This window comes from Gracilinanus agilis, chromosome 3 (genome assembly GCF_016433145.1).
Source record: "Gracilinanus agilis isolate LMUSP501 chromosome 3, AgileGrace, whole genome shotgun sequence".
Lineage (NCBI taxonomy): Eukaryota > Metazoa > Chordata > Mammalia > Didelphimorphia > Didelphidae > Gracilinanus > Gracilinanus agilis.
This window is the reverse complement of record NC_058132.1, coordinates 21131482-21150536: the sequence shown is the minus strand read 5'-3', so window position 1 is coordinate 21150536 and position 19055 is coordinate 21131482. Positions and strand designations below refer to the sequence as shown.

The 19055-nt window shown below is 39.4% G+C and overlaps 1 protein-coding gene across 1 annotated transcript; it reads left to right on the top strand.

The window, feature by feature from the left end:
* Nucleotides 1-5609: 5609 nt before the first annotated feature.
* On the top strand, nt 5610-6548 carry LOC123242951 (olfactory receptor 2L3-like). The gene has a single exon (XM_044671079.1). It carries the CDS (start codon nt 5610-5612, stop codon nt 6546-6548), a length of 939 nt encoding a protein of 312 aa, XP_044527014.1.
* Nucleotides 6549-19055: the final 12507 nt, after the last annotated feature.

The following is a 19055-nucleotide window of genomic DNA, read 5'->3' as shown; positions in this document are numbered from 1 at the left end:
CCATGAAAGCAAAGGGGGCTCTGATGAAGATCGATGTAATATTGGGAAGGGCTTGCTGCTTCTTCAAAAGCTATTGAGCTGGAAGAGATACTGGAGTCTGTGTACACTTCCTTTGGCTGTGCATGTACATTTATTTGAGAATGTGCTCACATACATATGTGGGGTCTGTTGGGGGGGCAGGAGGGGATGACATCAGAGTGTCCTGACATAATTACTTAGTTCAGTGAATCTATCATATTGCTTGACATTTTTTTCACTAGACAGACCTTTCTCCACCTCTGGGCTATCACTTACTCATCACTGTTTAGAATTAGTTCTCATCACTTCAGTTTGCATTTTTATGGAGTGGGGTGGGTGGGCTAGACCCCTCCATTCATTTGTTTGGGGTATTTACCCAAAGGCCCTGCTTGATATTCAAATCAGAGTCTGAAGTCTAAGTGACTAGATTGACCAGGTATTTCACCATCACACTCCAAAGTCCCAGTCAAATGGGGGCCGGGGGAAAGTCTAATGTTTACAGGCTATGATGGCATCTGACCCAATTTCTTCATTTTAAACATAAGGAAACAGAATCTCAGATAGAGGAAGGGTCTTCCTAAGGCATACTTTAAAGGAAGAACCACAGGCAAGATCCAAACCTAAATCCTCTAACTCCAAAGCTATAATAATAACAATATTTTAATTCTAGTCCTTAATTCAACCCTTCAGCACTGGATAGCAGACAGCAGCTGGTAGTTTTGACTGACAGCTGTCTATTTGATTAAAGTGCTGAAGGACAGCTCCTTCACTGCTGCAAACTCCTTAGAATTTTACTGCTTGCTGGCACTTGATGGACAGCTTCAGGAAAGTTCCAAGACTGTCAGCTCACAGTTCTCTGTCAACTGTCAGCAAAAATTACTGATACTCAGTTTTGAAAAATTCCTTCTAGCCTTGCCCAAAAGTAACCAAGGTTCAAACCTTTCTGGCTCAGCTCTCTCCACAGGATTCCAGAATTCTGCACTCTGCTGCCCATGCTTCTGCCCTCTGCAAACTTACACACCTTAACTTAACGTTTCCTATAACAATACTTAATATTTCTTAGTAAAGGGTTCTTCTAGTGTGGAAATTTCCTCTAGCAGGGCAAATAACTACCTCCTATCCTAATAACTGAAGACTCTGAGAAGCTGTAATGTGACAAACATAAGAGACCTAGCCAGGACCTAAACCATGACCCCAAGGCTGTCCCTCCTCCTCTTGACTCTCCAAAATTCATTTTTATGCTATGAAGTAGAATCTGCAGCAGCAGCAACAGCTCAGATTTATAGAACTAGCTCCTCCCCACTGTTCTGCTTCTCAAAAACCATCCCACATTGCTTGGACTTGATGCTTCCTCATTCGGATGTAAGTTGCCCAAAGCCAATTCAGCAGAGAGAACTGCTTTGATACTTTAATTTCTGGTTATTGTTTGTGGTACTAGAATTTGTATGAAATGCTGAGCTGCTACAATGAACTGCTATAGCAAGACTTTCTTTGGTGCATCTTGGACAGTCTAGATTTGAACATGTCGCTCAGTTCTCTGGACAGATGAGGCCTGGCAAGTGATCCACACAGTAGACACAGACGTGTCCACTTTATCACTGTGATGACACAAGGGGAAAACAAGCAAAGAAATCTTCATGTCCCTTTTCAAATGCCAAATAATTATTTAAATATGTCCACTTTTTTTTAAATTTTTATTTTTTTAAACCCTTAACTTCTGTGTATTGGCTCCTTGGTGGAAGAGTGGTAAGGATGGGCAATGGGGGTCAAGTGACTTGCCCAGGGTCACACATTTGGGAAGTGTCTGAGGCTGGATTTGAACCCAAGACCTCCCGTCTCTAGGCCTGGCTCTCAATCCACTGAGCTACCCAGCTGCCCCCAAATATGTCCACTTTTAATATAAGATTCTAATGAGGAAAACATTAACAAGCAATTATTAAATAACATTATGAATATCATTTAAATCATAAAGTTCTCTGCATAGATATCTAAGTACTTGTATTTGTGAAATCCCATTTGAGCTTTGAATAGCCCCATGAATTAAGAATGGCAACCATTCAGGAATGAGAAAATTTAGTATGAATGAAGTGAAATTATTTACCCAAGTTTGCACAGGGCTGGTTTTTCTGACTCTCAGATCACTGCCCTTTCCAAGATGTCCATTGGGAGCATTTTCAGGACAGGAGAGAGAAGCAGGAAGAAGGTGGCAACCGAGGCTGCCTTTATCTTTTGCCTCCTGTCTCTTCTGTAATGCTCTCTTTTCATTTATCTAGATCAGCCTCATTGTAAGGAATGGAAACACTTTATCCTCAAAACCCAAATAAATTGAACAAATCCAAGGATTCTGCCTAAGCCCTACATATCCTTAAGTGTTTTCAAGGTGGGGGTAGGGAAGAGTACTAGAGCTGAGAGCAATGAGTCCAGAAATCTATCCTTTAAAAAGAAAGAAAAAATTGGATACTCTATCAAAACCTCAATCAAGGGATGTAAAAGAAATATCTTTCAGGGTTCAGGAATATCTAGAAAGCAAAGAGAGATAGTATTTTCAAATGCTGGGAGGGGAGAGAAGGCTGAGAGAAATAAGCAGGTCAACATCGACACAGAAACAGAAACAGACCCAGGCACAGAGCCAGAGAGAGAGACACAGAGCCCAGAGGGACAAAGATGTAGATAGAGAAAGCCAGAGACATGCAGAGATAGAAAGAGGCAGACACACAGAAAGAGAATACAGAGAGAGAGAGAAAGACAGAGAGAGATATAGGACAGAGACAGAGACAGAGACAGAAACAGAAAGAGAGGGATAGAGAGAGACAGACGGAGGGAGAGACAGAGACAGAGAGAGAGGGAGGGAGGGAAATAAGGAGAGGGGAGAGAGAGAGAGAGAGAGAGAGAATTTAGAAGAAGTGTCCTACTTAATTCTGGTTTGGGGCAGTATTATGTAAGTTAGGAAATCAAAGTCAATGTATTCATAGATTTAATGACCTCTGAAGACTTATCAGGTATGAAATTCTTCCATTCTTAAAATAGATAAAAGTATGAATCTAGCTCATCCTCAACTCTGTTCTCTTTGCAGAGAAACTTCATTCATTCAGCAAAACTTTATTAAGCACCAATCTATCTGTATCTCTCTATGTACTATCCCTTTGTCTAGCTATATCTTCAAGTGAACGGGATAGTTTGTAAGAGCACTAGACTTGGAGTCAGGAAGATGAGAACTGAAATCCAGCCTCATATACTTACTCTGTATGTTACCCTGAGCAAGTCACTTACCTATTCTATGCCTCAATTTCCCCATTTATAAAAAAAGGCAAAATAATTTCACCTACCTCTCAGGGTTGGTGTGAAAATAAAAATGAGATCACATTTGTACTACACTTTGTAAATCTTAAATCGCTATATAAATGCTGGCTATTACATATATATTTCTATATGTGTATATTTATATATAAATGAAGGTATATGTGTATGTGTAATGGATATATATGTGTGCGCATTGCGATTTTCATGACAAACATACTGAAGTGATTTTCATTTCTTTCTCTGGTTCATCTTGTAGATGAGGAAATTGAGTCCAAAAGGCTTAAGTGACTTGCCCAGGGTCCCACAGCTACTAAGTATCTGAGACCAGATTTGACCTCAGGTCTTCTTGACTCCAAATAGAGGTATGAATATACATGGTGGGTATCTATATGTAGTAAAAATAATTATTATAGTGGAAGGAACTAAAGGGGAGGTGTGAGAAGTAGGAGACTTTTCTCCTCTTGAGGCAGATATTGACACTTTGGAGAAGGAAAATTAAAGTGCTTAAAGCAATTCCTGTTGATTCTAAGTGCAATATGCCTTCAGAATGGAAGAAATCACTGGGAGTTAGGACAGTGAGCAAAAGCTGCCTCTAGGAGCTACAACACTGATTCCAAAAGGATGTTGTTCAGTTGGGTCTCTCTCTTTGTGATGTCATTTGGGGTTTTCTTGATGAAGATTGGAGTGCTTTGCCATGTCCTTCTCCAATTCATTTTATACATGGGAAACTGAGGCAAACACAGTTAAGTGGCTTGTCCAGCATCACATTACTAGTAAGTGTCTGAGGCCAGATGTGAACTCAGGAAGTTAAGTATTCCTGATGCCAGTTTTGGCACTCTATCCACTGCACCACCAAACTGCTACATCCTGAAGAATGAATAGACTACAAAGGGGGCCTCTTTGAGGAGAGAGAGTATGGGTTGGGCTGGAAATGGTTCTCATTGTCCATTATTCCATGGAACCATTTATACCTCAGAAATAGCAAAAGCTACAAATCAAAGCTGGGGGACTTATTTTGTTTTGTTGATTGTTAGACTTAGAAAAGTAAGGAAATGGCCATAATGCAGATTAAACATCAACTCGGTCCTGCTTTTCAGAGAGCTGGTTGTTAAACATTTACAAATATGTGGAAGAGAATACACAAAGCATGGGGTGATTAGAGAGTGCTAAGACATTCTCAGTGAGGGCTGGGCTCCCAGGTAAACACTCAGGTGTTGATGTCTTAGAGTTCACTTCCCTCATTATACAGTTAGTGGTGAAGACATTTGCCCCAAACTCCAGCTTGTTAGTAACAAAGCACAAAGCCAATCTCCACTCCTCTTGATACACAGACTATTGTGCTTTGCTCTATATTATCTTTGTGCCTCCCCATGTCCTTCAAGGTGGGCTGTTTCTTGCTTTTAAGGGTACTGCAACATCCAACTAGGCATGTAGCTCAGCATCTCAGAGCTCAGGGAGACCCAATGTTGAAAAACTGAGGACAGATGACCAGAGACGTACAAAATCAGGTTGTGTCCAATAACTCATAAATGTTCAAATATTCTGTAGATTCACTGTTTCTAAATGGAGAAGCATCACTGCTATTAACAACCCAGTCACTATGGACTCCAGATTAGGTACCCTTTAACCTGTGGACATGAAGTTCTGCACAGGGGTGACTTGAGCAACAGCTCTAATACCAGGGGAGCTCTTGAATCATTTTGACAATCTGTTTTTGTCCACAGCGTCATACCTAAGTAATGAAGATGTCAAGTCCATTTACCTATTAACAGTAATGACAGAATAATTAGAAAAGGGAATGAATTGTGATTAATAATGTTTGCCATTTGCTTGTTTTCAGACATGTCTGACTCTGTGATCCCTTATGGGTTTCCTTGACAAATATACAAAGTTAAGTGACTTGCCCAAGGTCACACAACTAGTAAGTATCAGAGGCCATATTTGATATCAGGTCTTCTTGACTCCAGATGTGGCACGTTATCTACTGGGCCACCTAGTAACCATAATAATAACAACAATTCACATAATGAAAGAACTGCACATATGCAGTCTCATAATAACTCATGAGACAGGTGCTAATATTATCTCCATTTTACAGATAAGGAAACTGAGGCAGTTAAAAGTCAAGCGATGCTCTCAGAATCACACAACTAGCAGAATATATAAAGGCATTTTGACATGTGCAAATAGGGAGATTCTAGGAAAAACCAAAGGGAATTTTGCCCCCACAGAAGTTCCTTTTCATTCCCTTATTATATCCTACAGGAAAACAATTCCAGAAACACCTTCCCATGGAGGAATGGAATCACACCACCACTGGTTTCATCTTGCTGGGACTTTTTGCTCCAACAAAAACGGGTCTGCTCCTCTTCCTCCTGGTTGTCCTCATCTTCTTGATTGCCTTCTTGGGTAACTCAACCATGATTTTCCTTATCTATGTGGATCACCATCTCCACACTCCCATGTACTTCCTACTCAGTCAGCTCTCCCTCATGGACCTTGTGTACATTTGCAGTATAGTACCCAAGATGGCCTTCAACTTCCTATCTGGGGACAATTCCATTTCTGTACTGGCTTGTGGGTTCCAAAGTTTCTGTTTTTTGGTCATAGCAGGTGGCGAAGGGTTACTCCTGGCTTCCATGGCCTATGACCGTTATGTGGCCATTTGCCGTCCCCTCCATTATCCCGTCCTCATGAACAAGAGAACGTGTTTGCTGATGATCATTGGGTCTTGGGTCTCTTCATCCATCAATTCCATTTCTCATACAGTGTATGCACTCTCTATGCCCTATTGCAAGTCCAGAATCATTAACCATTTCTTCTGTGATATCCCAGCCATGGTGCCTCTGGCCTGCATGGATACCTGGGCCTATGAGTATACAGTGTTCTTCAGCACCAACCTATTTCTTTTGGTCCCTTTCCTTGGCATCATGGCTTCCTATGGCCGGGTTCTCTACACTGTCCACCTCATGCGCTCATCACAGGGGAAGACAAAAGCTTTCACCACCTGCTCCACTCACCTGACCGTGGTCACCTTCTACTATGCCCCATTTGTGTACACATATCTGAGACCTCCATCTCTGCGTTCCCCAGAAGAGGACAAGAACTTGGCTGTCTTCTACACCATTCTCACCCCTATGCTTAACCCCATCATCTACAGCCTGAGGAATAAGGAGGTGTTGGGGGCCCTGCAGAGGGTCTCTGAGAGAGTCTTATCACAGAAAGTATAGCTGGGACATAAAGTCACAGGAACATCCACGTAGCCAAATTATCTTATTGGACAACTTTTGAGGCTATTGAGACCTTGTAATTCCACCAGATTAAGACTTCTGCTTCCAGGAGATTCTTTTTCCTAGAGTCAAACTAGTATTTATTAGCATCTACTATATTAGACACTGTGCTAGGTGCAGAGAATGTCAACTTTTTTGCAATTTTATTTTTGTTTCCTCCATTAATTAAAAAAAATAAAAAATACCTATAAAATGAACATGAATAACCTCACAAAACAAATTCTTACATTGCTCATATTCAACAAATATTTGCCACTTAGCACCCCAAGTCACAAAGTGGGTAGCATTTTTCATCTGATAGGGCACACCACCAATAGAAAATTATTTTAAACAACTTCTATATTGATATGCTGAATATGTCTTATATTTTAAGCTACCAATCAAATTATATATTAAATGATTTAGGAATACCTATAAATAGAACCACACAAAACCCCCTTGAAGCTCCAGCCATTAGCTTGTTTCTCACTTGAGATTCCAGCCTCTAGTCACTCAAGGGCAGTGCTGACTGATTGACAGACACTTGCAGGATGTCCACTTTATACCAATCCTACAATTTCCCCATTACAACCTCCAAGAGATGCCCACACAGCTTCCAACCGGGCAGAGGGAACCTTGGCAGAAGTCTAGTACAAGAGATGTTTACAAGATACTCTAGGACCTAGGTTGGAGGAGGATATTGTATGCACATTTAGATGAATTGTCTGACTGTATGCATTGAGAAATGTATGTCTAATTCCATTACCTAGATATATAACAGTATATTGGTTAGGGGCAAGGCACCGTGAGTTAAAACTCCTGGAATTGTTAGAGGTCAACCAACCCTTTAGATCTCCCTCAATTATCTATAGGTTTACCCTGTGCAAAAATCCCAAGGTCCTCCCAGCTAAAAGTAATTTTCTGGTGCCTCTCAATAGCCATTATTTTTAGCATGGCTCTTTGGGGTGGAGTTGATTGAGCAAAGACTGAGAGGAGCAATTTGACTCTGGTCTTTGTTCTAGAATTAAATAGGCAAAGAGAACACAGTTGAGATGGGGGCCAGTGTCACACTGTTTCTTCATACATGCTCAGAGCCCATCTTCCCAATCACGTATTCCATAATGGTGATGGTTGTAAAAGACATGTAAATCATCCATTTCTCTTCCAAACCATATGGAGTTCCTGATAACCAATAATCACCTATAAACACTTCTCTATAGATATTCAATGGGTTTTTCTTCAATATTGACTAGGCAAATTGTTTAATTATTATCCTTCAAGGAAAGCTAGAAGCCCTCTTTGGTTATGATGTCTTCAACAAATTAAATTTGGATAGTATGTAACGTCATTCAGAAACAAGTACCATAAATAAAATGCATTAGGGGGTATTTATCATCTTAGTGATGAAGTGACTGGTCTTAGTCTTTACCAAGACTAACCCCTCTATTTGTTCAAGTGATTCCATTCCAGCCTAGTCATCACTGGATCTCCACTCTTTCACTTTCTTTAATCTCTTCTTCTCAACTTACTGCCTACAAACATGCCCATATCTCCCCATCAGGGGAAAAAAACTCTCCCTTGATCCTTTCATCTTCATTAATTATCATCCTGTATCTCTTCTATCCTTTGTAGTTAAACTGCCTGAAAAGTCCATTTATAATAGGTGCCTCCACCTTCCTTTTACCCTCTTCCTAACCCTTTACAATCCATTGAAACTACTCTCTCCAAAGTATTTTTAATGTTTTTATTAGTAGAATTTACTTCCAGGGATCTCAGCCCCTCTCACTCCTCCCATCATCTGGGAAACAGATAAGTATAAGTGGATTATGTCTTTTGTTTTTCCATCTCTTAGTTCATTCTCTGGGGAAGTCTTATATTAACTGATGCAAAAGAAAAATGGAGCATCCAAGAGAATCATATGCACAATGAATGAGATAATATAAAAGGAAATAAATACAAGAAACATTACAACTTGGATTAGTAAAAAGAGTCATTCTGATGCCAGATAACTAATTCTGAAAAATCTACCACAATTATCTTAGTAAAAATGTCTTCAACTAGTAGAGTGGAATGATACCTTCATTGTCAGATATGGTAAATGAACAATAAATGTGTGAATGAATGAATAAACAAAAAGTATTCATTAAGCTCTTCCTAGGAGTAAGGCACTATGCTAAGCAGTGATGATTCCATGACCAGTGAGCAAAATGAGCTAGAAAAACACACTCTATTAGAGGAAAGCAGGACATAAAGGGGAGAGAGGGAAGAGGAGGCATGGTCCAAGCTACATCAATAGAGAAGAGAAGATGGCCTTTGCATATTACTAGGCTAGACACCTTAGAATGTAAACATGATGATGGAAGAATATAACAGAAAAAGAGAGATTTAATGCAGCCAAGTAAGTCAATGAATTAAGAGCCAGACCTCAGACACTTCCTAGCTGGGTGACCCTGGGCAAGTCATTTAACCCCCATTGCCTAGCCCATACTGCTCTTCTGCCTTGGAACTGATACTTAATATCAATTCTAAGATAGAAGGTAGAGGTTTTTTAAAGGGCAGCTACAAGTTCAGAAAAAACAAAAATCTAAGAAATGAACCAGTCTTAAAACTCATGGCTGAATGTTCATACAAAATGTCTGAAATTCAGAGAGTGAATTCACTAGAAAAAGGCAAAGTGGTAAGAAGATATATCATTAATACACATTTTAAAATTTTAAGTAAAAGAATGTAAGACTATAATAATTTATTCAAGAAATCAGTTATTATGACTCAGTTGAATTTATACCAGGCTACAAAGATAGTTCAACATTAGGAAAATAAGTAATTAAATTAATTATATTAAAAACAAAAAGATCCCAAACCATATGGTTGTCTAAACAGATATGCCAAATGTCTTTTTTGAAGTACAATGCTCATTGAGACTAAAAAATAGCCTCAAAAAGTATAAACATAAAAGAATTTTTATGTAATAAAAATGTCTGTCTAAAAACAAAAATCAACATATTTGTTAGGGAAATATTTCCCAATAAATATTGAGATAAAACAAAGACATCACTCTCCTCCATATCAACTTATACAGTTCTAGAAATGTCAGCAATAGCAAGAAAGCAAGAAAAAAGAATAAAGAGAGTCAAAGAGGAGACAAAACTATCCCTATGTGCTGATGACATATCTTTTTAACTTGGAAAATCTCAGAGAATTAGAAAACAAATTAATTGAGAAAAAGGCTTCAGCAATTGAGCAAGCTACAAAATGAAGCCAAAAGTTAACAGCTGGGTAGCTCAGTGGATTGAGAGCCAGGCCTAGAGATGGGAGGTCCTAGGTTCAAATCCGGCCTCAGACACTTCCCAGCTCTGTGACCCTGGGCAAGTCACTTCACCCCCATTACCTACCCTTATCACTCTTCCACCTATAAGTCAATACACAAAAGTTAAGGGTTTAAAATTCAAAAAAAAAAGTTAACAGCAAAATACACACAGCAACAGTAATTTGCTTTATAAAAACAAAATTTAAGTGGCAATATTAGAAAGGCAAATCCCGTTATAACTACAGAAAATACTTGGGCATCAGCATACCAAAGCTCATTTCATTCTTGGATAGATTAAAATAGAAAACTCTCTTTAAAGAAATAAAGAACAATTTAAATAATGGGAGGAATATTCAGTGCTCATGGATGGACTGTATCAATAAAATAAAAAATAACAGTCAAAATTAATTTATAGATTGATACTATTCCAACTACCAAAAAACACTTTGAAAAGCTAGATAATACAATAAAAATTCATTGGAAGAACAAAATATCTAGAATATGAAAAGAAACAATTTCAATTGTTTTTAAATTAATTTTTATTCCAAATTTAAACACTAAGTAGAATGGTTACACACACATTATATGGACATATATTATATAAATATATACACATCAACATTACATATAAATATACTGATAAAGAGTATTGCACGTGAAATTGCTAGTCTCTAATATGCACAGCTTAATTTTCTTTTCAATAAGATCAAGCTATAGCATTTAGACAACATGCTTATCTGCTATTCTTTCTGACTTTCCTTCATTCCTTTCTATTCATATGAAAAAAAATGGTACCACAATGACCCTCTTTTTCTTTCTATTTTTTCCTACATTACACCAATCTTCTCCTTGGCCTTTTATGATTCCTTCCCAACTGGAAAAATAAAAAGGAAAGAAAAGTTCTTCTAACAAATGTACATGGTCAAACAAAATACAGTCCCCATAATGGCTGGATTCAAAACATTTGACTTCTTCATCTTGAATCCATTTCTTCTCTGTCAAAAGGTTGATAGTGAGCATATGAAATGAGATAGTATTTGTAAAGTTCTCAGCACAGCGATCAGTACATCATCAGTGTATAATAAATGCTTGTTCCCTTCCCTCCCTCCCTCCATTATCATGACTGGTCATTGCATTGATCAGAGTGCTCTAGTCTTTTCAAGTTGCTTTTCGTTATAATGATGTTTTTATTTTATAACTTGTTCTGGCTTTCATCATTTCAATGTATCATTTAATGCAAGATTTAATCTAAAACCATCCTTTTGTCATTCTTATAGTAGAATGATATCTCATTGCATTCATAAACTACAATTAATTTAGCCATTCTCAAACAAATGGGTACCCCTTTATTTTCCAATTCCTTACATTACAATAAGAACTGTTATAGAGATTTTTTTGTACATATGGTGTCCTTTTCCTCAACCTTTGATCTCTTGAGAGTATAGGATTTATACAGAGTATATAGAGGAAAATATAGCATATACTTGCGAATAATATTATAGATGTTAGATATTAGATTACCTGGAAAGATGTGGTACAAGTCACTGAAGTCCTTTCTCTAGCTGAACTGTGAAGTATTCAGACTCTACTATAGAGCAGAACTCTGATGGTCTGGCCACATTGCTCAAATGCCAATGGGACCATTGTGTAAGAGTATTTTACGGAGAACTCACACAAGGCAAATGCTCTCATGGAGGTCAGAAGAAGGGATACAAGGACATTCTCAAAGTCTCCCTGATGAGCGTTAGTATTGGCTGTGGGACATGGCAGACACTGGCACAGGACAATTCTGCAGAATGTGTGTGCCTGGATCAAAGAGGGTGCTGTGCGTGCTCTATGAGCAAAGCACAATGGCAGTAGCTCAAAAGAAGCATGAGGTGTTCACATTTAGAGACATCACCATCCCAAACATCCAGAAGCTATCTGTGCCCAACTGGTGGTAGAGCCTCTAGGGATGGTCTTGGGCTGATCAGCCTCAGAGACACTGAACACTGACCCTGACCTCATGATGGCATTTTTGTCCTCTTGAAGTGTGAAGAACAACAACCAATATTTCTGACTCAAAGGCAATGGACAGTTTAGTAGCTTTTGTGGCAGGGTACCAAACTGTTTTCAAGCTGATTCCCAAAGAGTACATTAGTGTGTTGTTTTTTCCTGCAGCCCCTCCAACAACTATCATTTTCCTTTTTTTTCATCTTTACCAACCTGATGAGTGTGAGGTAAAACTTCAAAGTGGCTTTAATTTGCATTTCTCTAATTATTAGCTATTTATAATATTTTTCACATGTTTGTGTTACAAGGGTTCTGTGACCCTTATAGATTATGGGTATTGGTTGGGGTTTACCACTTATGCCCTGAGTGGACAGGCTGTTGGTATGACTGTTGAGAAAGATGGTTTATCAAAGCAGTCTAAGACTTCTGGCTCAGGCCAGTTGTATAAAAATATATTTATTGTGGGTAAAAAACTAAAAGAAGGGATAGTAAAAGGAAAACAAGTAGAAAGGGAATTCTTATATTATACAGGTCCCTATGCTAATAAATCTTACTATATCCACCCAACCAAATCTAGTCCGCGAGGACCTTCTTCTCCTTCTACAGAGTCAAAGTTATCCTCTCTTCCTATTCATCTAAAACACCAAAATCTTTAATCTGTCTATCCTAATCTAAATTATAAACTTATAAACAAGAGGAATAAGTTAAGTTTCTCGTCTCTGCTGCTTAAATGATAAAAAAAAAACAAACAAAAAAAAAACAAAAAAACAGCTTTAGAATCTCCACAGCCTTTCTCCACTCACACAGCATACTCTTTTCTGCCCTCTGCCAGGGCCTGCACTGGTACTACAATCAACAATCTCCTTCACTTCTCCTTCACTTATCCAGCCTGATAAATGATCTCTTTTGACGTGAATTCACCGAGATTTTCCAACCTCATGGAGTTGCTCTTGGACCTCCTTCCTTGGACAGGGTCAGCCCAAAGAGTGAGTCATTGGGATCAACTGTTGCCTTTTCCAAAGCTCCTTGAGAAAATTCTTTTACCCATCATTCATCTCTGAGATTCCATTCAGATTTCATGAAACCCAATCTGTTCATCTCTCTTATGCATCTACCAATAAATTATGCTACTTAACTCTATTTCCTAATGAATTATTATCTTAATTATTAATTTATTTTATTTTATTTATTATATTTATAATTAATTTATGAATAATTTATATTTAGAATTAATATCTAAATTATTAACATCTTAATTAACAAATAGTTATCTACATTTATTAATTTCTCTACAAATATTAATACATTTATTAATTATCTACATTTCCTATGAAAATTATCTATACCCTTTTATGATTTATTTATTGGTAAAATGACTTTTATTCTTACAAATTTGAGTAAGTTACTGTTGTATTATAGACATAAAACTTGGATCAAAAAAAACCAAAATCTTTCTTCAGAATTGAGTCCTCACAAATAAACTTCCAGGGGGAGAAACAAATCTAGCACAAGATGAGCTAACGAGTAAATTCTATTAAACATTGAAAGGACAATTTAAATCTTAGCTAGTCAGTTTTAAATTGAAAATGCAAGATCCTTTCAAACCAATTTTGAAACCTAAATCAGAGAAAGACATGGCAGAGAAAAAGTCTACAGGGGGCAGCTGGGTAGCTCAGTGGATGGAGAGCCAGGCCTAGAGACGGGAGGTCCTGGGTTCAAATCCGGCCTCAGACACTTCCCAGCTGTGTGACCCTGGCCAAGTCACTTCACCCCCATTGCCTACCCTTACCACTCTTCCACCTATAAGTCAATACACAGAAGTTAAGAGTTTAAAAAAATTAAAAAAAAAAAGTCTACAGACTAATATCTCTAAGAAGCATTAACACAAAAATATTGAAGAAAACATTATAGAATGGATGTCTTCAATATATTATATTCTATGACCAGGCTGGTCTTATAGCAGGAATCTGTCATTTGTTCATTGTAAGGAAAACTATGATCATCATAGTCCTTATTAGTACTAAAAATAATAAAAGCCATATTATATAATCAGTTGATTCAAAAAAGTGTTTTGACAAAAATATAATGCCTATTTCTTTAAAAAACTCAGACAAGCATAGAAATAATTTTTTCTAATATAGTAAGTAATATGAAGCCAAGAGCAAACAGTATGTACACTAGAGGAGGGATGGGTGCCTTTCTCGTACCCCCTTCAGGTGAGAACCACAATTAAAATGTCAGACAATGGGTCAGAGGCTCAGAGCTTCCCAGGAAGCACAGTGGAGAAAGGTGGCAAAGAGCCGCTCAGGGAGTGAGTAAGTGATGCATCCATCCACGCCAGTAGAGAGGTCTGATCTCGGGTGCTGATCCCCCAAGAGCTCACTGGGGAGAAGAAGGTCGCCATATGCACCAGATATGGAAAGCAGAACTTGTCCTAGCAGCAAAGTGCTGAGTTCAAGGCGGTGATTTAAGAATGGTCCCTTCACCAAACTGAACGACGCTTGGTGGGAATTCCGTACATATTGGGCCCCTCTTTCCTTTCAAAAAGGAAAGTTTAAAATCCATGTAAGTCTTCCCCCCACCCTCTGATTGGCAGGGGAAGCTGAGGCTGAGGCTGGTCAGTGTAAGAATTGTCCGGCTCTCCAGCGGCCTGGAGGATGCTCCCATCTTGTCCCCCACGACTCCTGGCATCCACACGACTGACCTCTGACTGGGCTCTCCAGCCAGGGAGTCCCGGAAGGAGGGACGTCACTGGGGTAACACATTGGGGATGGAGGAAGCAGCCTCGCTCTCTCTTTGGTTTTGCAGGGGGTGTGGATGCCCCACAGCCTCTTTGCTAGCAAATGGAAGCCAGAGGTGAGCAGCAAACAGCTGCTCTAGGCAGCCGGTCTTGCATCTTTGCCATCTCTGATCCAATCTCACTATCTAATAAATAATTCTAAATTCACAGACAGTCATTTTAATCCTAATGACTTCCCTCAAAGAAGCTGCAAGTGGAATGAATAAAGAAAAGCATGAACTTAGAGGAAGCGGTGCAGAAAGAAATGAGCAGAGCCCAGAAAACAATCCACACAATGACCCAGTCCTGGCACTGGACCGAAAAGAACCACAAATCAAAGAAGAACAAGTGGATGCTGCAAACATCCATGAAAAAGCATGTCTGCCCTGCTCCTTTGCAGAGGTGGGGGTCTACAGGTAGGGAACAGTGCAGATGTTTTCAGACATCTTCAATTTATTGATAGGTTTTAATGAATTTTTTTCTTTTTCTTCCTATTCTGATTTTTTTTCTTTTTTTTAAATGAGGCAGCTGGTTAATAAAGGCGAGAGTGCTAGGCCTGAAGTCAGGAAGATCTGAGTTCAAATCCAGTCCCAGACACATCCACACCCAAACACGGCTAACCCCGATCCCCTAACCTTTGCTGCTCTTCTGTCTTAGAGTTGATGCCAAGGCAGAAGATGAGTGTTTTTTTTAAAGGATTAAGTCAAATTAGCTTAGGATTCTGGGTTCTTGGTTCGCTCTCCCTGGGGTCCTGGGCAGTATTTAATTAAAGGGTTCTAGATGCCCACCTCAGGGAAGAATTATTCTAGAACCATTATTGATATCAGGGCAAATTAGGTGGAAATGTAAGGAGATGGGCCAAGTAGGGGCACACCTGCTACCCTGAAGAGAGCTGGCCTCGAGGGCCTGATGGCACACCTCTTCCTATAGCTACAGCAGATTCCTGGACCACACCGCACAGCTAGGTCCCTTCTGCCTCAGGTTCCTAGAATGACTTGCTGAGAGCCCTATTCCTGGGACCCAAGGATCCCTCCACCCATCATCTATCTCCCTAGAGCCTGTCTGATTAACCCTTCTCCTGAGAAACAAGGAGAGAAGGAAGAAGCCTAGACTCCAGGGGGGACCACGAGGTTTATGGAATGAAGGCTAGGATCCTGTAATAAGGATGGTGCTTCCCAGAAAGAGTAAGATGAGGCTAGAGACAGACAGCCTGAGAATGCATCAGAAAGAAGACAAGACAACAGAGAAAGTGGATTTAGAAGTATGGTGGTAAATGTTTAACAATCAGCTTCCCAGAGGGAGAAAAGGACACAGAAAACACTTCTAAATTTAATCTGTGTTACTAACATTTTCTCCATTGTTTTCTTTCATCTAGACAATTAATAGAAAAGGATGAAACAATCCCTGATTTCTTCTGGTTGGGTCATTTTCAATCATTTCCAACTTTTCACAACCCCTTTTGGGATTTTCTTGGCAAAGATACTGGAGTGTTTTACCATTTCCTTCTCCAGCTCATTTTACAGATGAGGAAACTGAGGCCAACATCATTAAGTGATTCACACAGGGTCACACAACAAGTTGAGATTCTGAGGTTAGATTCTGAATTCAGGTCTTGCTGACTCCAGACCCAGTGCTCTATCCACCGAGCCACCAAGCTGCCCTTATTGCTCTGATTCCTAGTTTTTCTGGTGTTTGTCTGTTTCCAAGGTGTAAACACTCATCTTGAAAATTTAACAAAAGGATTTGGTTTGAGCTGACTTAACACAACCCCAGATGTAGGGACATCTGCCTTTCTGCCCTGACTTTCACTCAGTGGCCACTAACTAAACAGTTTCTCAAGTCAATTAAATCAAGAATGTTTGAAGGTTGGTTCCCAATAAGTCACCTATTTTAGATGATCAAGCATAGGGTCTTACCCTGGGTGAGTGGAGATAGCACTTCTTACCACATCCTGTAGACAGCCAACTGATCTGACCCACCTTTCTTCTCTATCTCAAACCCAAGCAGCCCCTCACCCTGCTGAAAGCTTGCCATGTCCCCAGCACTCATGGCCCTTCTCTGCCTCAGGGAGTCATTGAATAGTCTGGAGGTAGCAAGGAGATTGTGAGAAGGTTCTTGGGCAGTGGGCCTTGGGGAATAGAGAGAACCACTGACAGGTCCTTTGACCTGTCATCTCCTGCTTCTGACCAAGGATAACTTATTGGAGATGGGGAAAATAGGAGAAGAAGGGCACTTCATCAGAGATAGAGGGCAGCCATCTATAATCAGAGTCTTTCTGACAGGACTGTGTCTGGTAAAGAAGATGAAGTTATAGCCAGGTGAGTCTTTTTATCCAACTCTTCATCCCCAGTCCTCTTTCTGTCCAAAGAGGAAGGAAGAAGTTGACATTTAATGAAGGTCTATGGCACACCCTGAAGGGAAACACTAAAAGAGATTCCCCTCCCATAAAAATTCTAGGTTCATGGTTCTTCCAAGGGCTTTCCTCTGTCTCTGTCTCTCCTTAATCTGTCTGTCTCTCTCATCTAGTTTGGGGGGTTGTTGATGCCAGGGGCCACAGAAGACTGAACAAGGAGATTGTGAGAAGGTTCTCAGGCAGTGGGCTTTGGGGAATACCACTAGTTTCCTAGCTCTTGAAGAAAGAAAAGTTCAGAGCCCAGAATAAGATATTTCCATTCAACCTATTATGAGATATATTCAAGGAGATCCAGTTGCCAGTGTACACAGAGCACCTTTCAGTCAGAGTTCAGTTTACCTTTCCAGGAGCTACTGGTGATATCTGAGGTGGGTTGGAGGGAGGACCCTTGATCTTTCTCTTGATTGCTCTGTTCCCCTACTGGCCCCTAGCTCTGATTAACAATTCTTTTGTCTCTGCTGCCATTGGCCCCTTCCATTGAATACTAAAGACTCCTGACCCCTAGCTATTCTAGCTTTGGGGGAAAAGAGAATCCCATTTCTCTAAGAATTACTTTAGGAACTCCTATCTGCAATATTCCTGTGCAAGTCCTTCTCCTGAGTCTTATCTTGCAGGTGAGAGGAGATATGGCTCAGAGTCCCAGTAGGAGGGAATCTAGGTAGCTCAATGGATAGGAAGCCAGGTCTGAAGTTAAGAGAAACTGGGTTCAAATCTGATCTCAGATAATTCCTTGTTGTGTGACCTCAGGCAAGTCACTTTACCCCAACTGCCTGGTCCTTAGATAGGATACTTAGTGTTGATTCTAAATAGAAAGTAAGGCTTTTATAAAAAGAATAATTACCATAACATAGAATTCTTTTTTTATTTTTGAAAATTTTATTAATTAATTTTGAAGATTTTTCCATGATTACAAGATTCGTGTTCTTTCCTTCCCCTCCCCTCCCATAGCCAGCATGCAATTCCACTGGGTTTTACATGTGTCATTGATCAAGACCTATTTCCATATTATCAATATTCGCATCAACCCATGTGATCAAGCAGTTGTTTTTCTTTTGGGTTTCTGCTTCCATAGTTCTTCCTCTGAATGTGAATATGTTCTTTCTCAAAGGTCCCTCAGAATTGTCCTGGATTATTGCATTGCTGTTAGTAGAAAAGTCCATTACTTTCCATTGTGCCACAGTGTATCTGTCTCTGTGTAAAACATTCTCCTGGTTCTGCTCCTTTCACTCTGCATCATTTCCTGGAGATCCTTCCAGGTAACATGGAATTCCTCCAGTTCATTATTCCTTTCAGCACAATAGTATTCCATCACCAACAGATACAACAATTTGTTTAGCCATTCCCCAGTTGGAGGGCATACCCTCATTTTCCAACGTTTTGCCACCACAAAGAGTGTGGCTATAAATATTTTTGCACAAGCATGACATAGAATTCTTAAACCCACCCCATCGCACAAAAAGAAATTAAATAAACTATCAAAGAACTTCTTAAGAAAACATGGACCAACATTTCACACCATGTACCAAGATAAATTCAAAGTGGATTCTTGATCTAGAAATAATGACCAATCAAATTAGAGGTAAGTGGAAAAGTTTGTGTAAGATTTGAGGATAAGGGAGAAACGTATGACCAAACAAGACATAGAGAACATTGCCAAAAATGAAATAGATAAATTTAATTACATTAATTCAAAAAGTTCTTGTACAGATAAAATTAATGCAACTAAGATTAGGAAAGAAACAACAAATTTGGAAAAAATGCATAACAAGTGTCTCTGATAGCATCTCATTTCGCAAAGGTATGGAGCACTAAGTCAAATTTAAAGAATATAAACATTCCCCAGTCGAGAAATGGTCGGGGAGTATGAGCAGGTGGTTCTCAGAGGAAGAGAGTAAAACTACCCATAGTCATGTGAAAAAAATGCTCTGAATCACTACTGATTGGAGAATTGTAAATTATGGCAACTCTGAGAAACTA